Raw genomic sequence first — 3,474 nt, 5'->3', positions numbered from 1 at the left:
TCCGTAGCCTACATGTAGGCTATAGAGCACAAAAGTATACGACCGAAAAAACATTTTAAATGTATTGCATCTCAACACCAGGGTATGGTAAACCATGCATTTAGAACAGCATGGTGTCATTATTTTAAAGTCTAACCTCTGACCCACATACAGCAGAGGCCACTATGCTCCACAGATACAGCTCTCACCTCCACTCTGATTGGACGAAACGGGCGGCTCGGGAACGCGCAAACATTGACACGCTCCTCTGTGTTTCCAGGAGATGTTCTGTGCCCCCGAACCTCTAGTGCTCGTGCCCGCCCAAATCTGTGCCCTGGACCCTAGCAGGGTGATGCGCGTGGCCGAACTTGACGCGGTAATTGGTAATAGAGAACGTTAAGTTTAGGACTAATACAATATATACAATAATTTTCCTAACGGTTGTTCCATTATTTTCAGGGTAAAATATGAAAAAATAGCCTGGGAAAGGATTGGACAGGTGCAAGCTACCATGGAAAGGGATTGCTCCTTGCAAAGCGCACCAGCACTGCAAATCTAGATCACCATTCCGCTAGACGATGACAATAATTACTTGGGTTGAAGCATTGTTTTGCAGACTAATTTAGCATCTCGATGGACTGTATTGCAAATGTTATGCATTTTAACGGAGGGCGTCTTGAGGAAATGCTGAGCACGCAACGATGCCATGCATCACCATGCATTTATATACATTATATTTATTCTCCCATCTCTGGATCTGCGCACAGTTGAAGTATAAAATCTAAACTAACAGTGCGACTATTTGTGGTTTTTGTCGTTGGCCTCTCGCTAATGTGTTTACGTTCTTCATCTGATGGATTAGTTTAACAACACTTCTTGTCGACTGTAGCCTATGTAGCTCGAAGGGAACTGTAGCCTACGCCAATATTTTTGGGGAGATTCATCCGGCTTGCAATACAGACATATCATGTATGCTGGACGTAAAAGGAGAAAACCAGTCCAGAGAGCGTAAGTACATTTTATTTATATGAATTGAAAGGCCTTTTTGCAAACAGAAATAGCCAAATGTTGAAAGCCCTGCACCCACACCAGCTAGCCCCCTTTAGCGCTCGTGGTAAGTAGGCTATCCCGTGACAGCTCGAAATAGATGTCAATCTCTCATCTTATATTTGCGCAAATTTAAATAGCATATTTCACCTGAATGAAATTGATAATGTCGATGACGTACGGTAGGATACATATTCAGGTGGGGCACCTCCAGTTCTCGGGGGCCTGATTGGTGTCACACTTTTGCCCCAGCCAGGCTAACACACCTGACTCCAAAAATCAACTAATCATGAACTTCAGTTTAGAATGCAATTCGTTTAATCAGCAGTGTTTTCTAGGGATGGGGAAAAGTGTGACACTATCCCGGCCCCGGAGGACTGGAGTTGCCCATCTCTTGATAAACTAGTTGACAGTGTCAGAAAGGCCTCGATCGGGCACTCGCATTGTAAAACAGTTTATTTGACTATAAGACTATTAATTTGTGCAATAATATATAGGCTACCTTAAATCAATAGTGCAACATTTTCTGGATTTCGAATGTGATCGTATGTAAAAAATAAATTTAAAAAAGACATCGATTTCTCAGTAAGCCAAAAGTTGCGTGCACTCCAAAGTTGCTCTTGCCTTCAAAAATAGTAGCATTTCTTATTTCGTTATCACGTGTAGCAAGAATTTACTGTTAACCTCGTTGCATTATATAAAAAAAAGCCTATAACATTTTATTTTGAAATATTGTTTCTACATCCACTTTGGTGATGATACAGTTCTGCCGCATATATGCTGCGCCATTTTAGGTCAACACGCCCTTTTGTTGACTTTGGCTGGGACTGTGTCCAATGGTTGTGATCGGCACAGGTGCATAAGGCCACTGTGTACATTTTTACAAGAAATTGCTAATATTATTATTATTCAATTTCAATTTTTAGCCTGTGTATTATTATTTTGAAATAGGCCTATTTTATAATTTACAAATTTACTAGGAAAAATTGACCTAACATGTATAGGTCTAACATCTTTGTTGTCAGTGGAAAATGTGTAGATGTTTATGATTTAATGCCAGAAGTGCATTAGGTGCTCTTGGGCATTTATTGACATGATTTGTTAACTCATGAGTGGATTGTTGAAGGAGCTCTATAAATTATAACTCAAAACATATTTACAATTAAAAAAAACATGGTGTCATTCACATGAGGCAAATCATGTTTTCAATTGAGCATTTATTTTTTGGCTGTTTTCATAATTATTTGAAAGAAACGAATGGCTGGGACTATGTCCAATGGTTGTGTTCGGCACAGGTGCATAAGGCCAACACTTTCCGATATTTGAGAGCAATCACCTTGAACCTGCTGAAGGACACTGAAGACACGGACGTAAAGTAAAACCATTCTCCTGTCAAAATTCACTGTGTACATTTTTATAACAAATTGCTTTGTAGTATTATTATATAATAATTATAGTATTATTATTATTATTCAATTTCCATTTTTAGCCTGTGTATTATTTTTACGAAATAGGCCTATTTTATCATTTACAAATTTACTAGGAAAAATTGACCTAACATGTATAGGTCTAACATCTTTGTTGTCAGTGGAAAATGTTTAAATGTTTATGACTTAATGGCAGAAGTGCATTAGGTGCTCTTGGGCATTTATTGACGTGATTTGTTAACTCATGAGTGGATTGTTGAAGGAGCTCTATAAATTATAACTCAAAACATATTTACAATAAAAAAAACATGGTGTCATTCACATGAGGCAAATCATGTTTTCAATTTAGCATTTATTCTTTGGCTGTTTTCATAATTTCAATTTTACTCGACTTGTTGAAAAGTATTTTAATGATTAATTTACCTGTATTACTACAAAATTATAATTTGTAATGATATTGATATTGCAAAAAATAGTAATAATGTAAATAATTCATGAGAACTATAATCAACCGAAGACCTTTGAGTTTTCTGTAAAAATCTAAAGTTAAAAATAAGGATTTCTTCTCTCCTTGCAGGGTAAAACCGCCCCAATCAGAAGGGGCCAAGTCGAACCCCTCCAAGCGCCACCGGGACCGTCTGAATGGAGAGCTGGAGAGGCTGGCCAGCCTCCTCCCCTTCCCTGAGGAGGTCACCACCAGCCTGGACAAACTCTCCATCCTCCGCCTTAGTGTCAGCTACCTCCGGGCCAAGAACTTCTTCACTGGTAAGAAGTGGTCCACAAAGAATCCCATTATTGCTCTGGAACTATTGATTGAATAGGGGCCGTAGTTTGAGGTCCTCAGTAGAGTGCTTCCTGAAATGTAGTGTTTCCTGTGTAGACATAAAGATGGTCCTTGTTTTGTGAACAGGGGGCCACTGATCCCTCACTTTGTACAGCACAAGGGTGTGTTAGCATAGCACACAGCCAGTACAGTATGTAGCTAACTCCTATCCTAAAAATATGCTCTACTTAATGAGCA

At 39.0% G+C, this 3,474-nt stretch overlaps 1 protein-coding gene across 1 annotated transcript in view; it reads left to right on the top strand.

Annotated features, from left to right (window-relative positions):
* The first annotated feature begins 305 nt into the window (after positions 1-305).
* Positions 306-3,474, top strand: part of LOC121554944 (aryl hydrocarbon receptor-like) — an 85,689-nt gene continuing 82,520 nt past the window's right edge. The window contains exons 1-2 of the mRNA XM_041868650.1: positions 306-987; positions 3,031-3,218. Of these exons, the coding sequence (XP_041724584.1) occupies positions 947-987; positions 3,031-3,218 (229 nt within the window). The 5' untranslated portion in view covers positions 306-946. The remainder of the gene's footprint in view (positions 988-3,030; positions 3,219-3,474) is intronic.

This window comes from Coregonus clupeaformis, chromosome 40 (assembly GCF_020615455.1).
Source record: "Coregonus clupeaformis isolate EN_2021a chromosome 40, ASM2061545v1, whole genome shotgun sequence".
In the NCBI taxonomy this organism is placed as follows: Eukaryota; Metazoa; Chordata; class Actinopteri; order Salmoniformes; family Salmonidae; genus Coregonus; species Coregonus clupeaformis.
The sequence above is the reverse complement of the archived record's forward strand: the minus strand, read 5'-3'. Positions and strand labels throughout refer to the sequence as shown.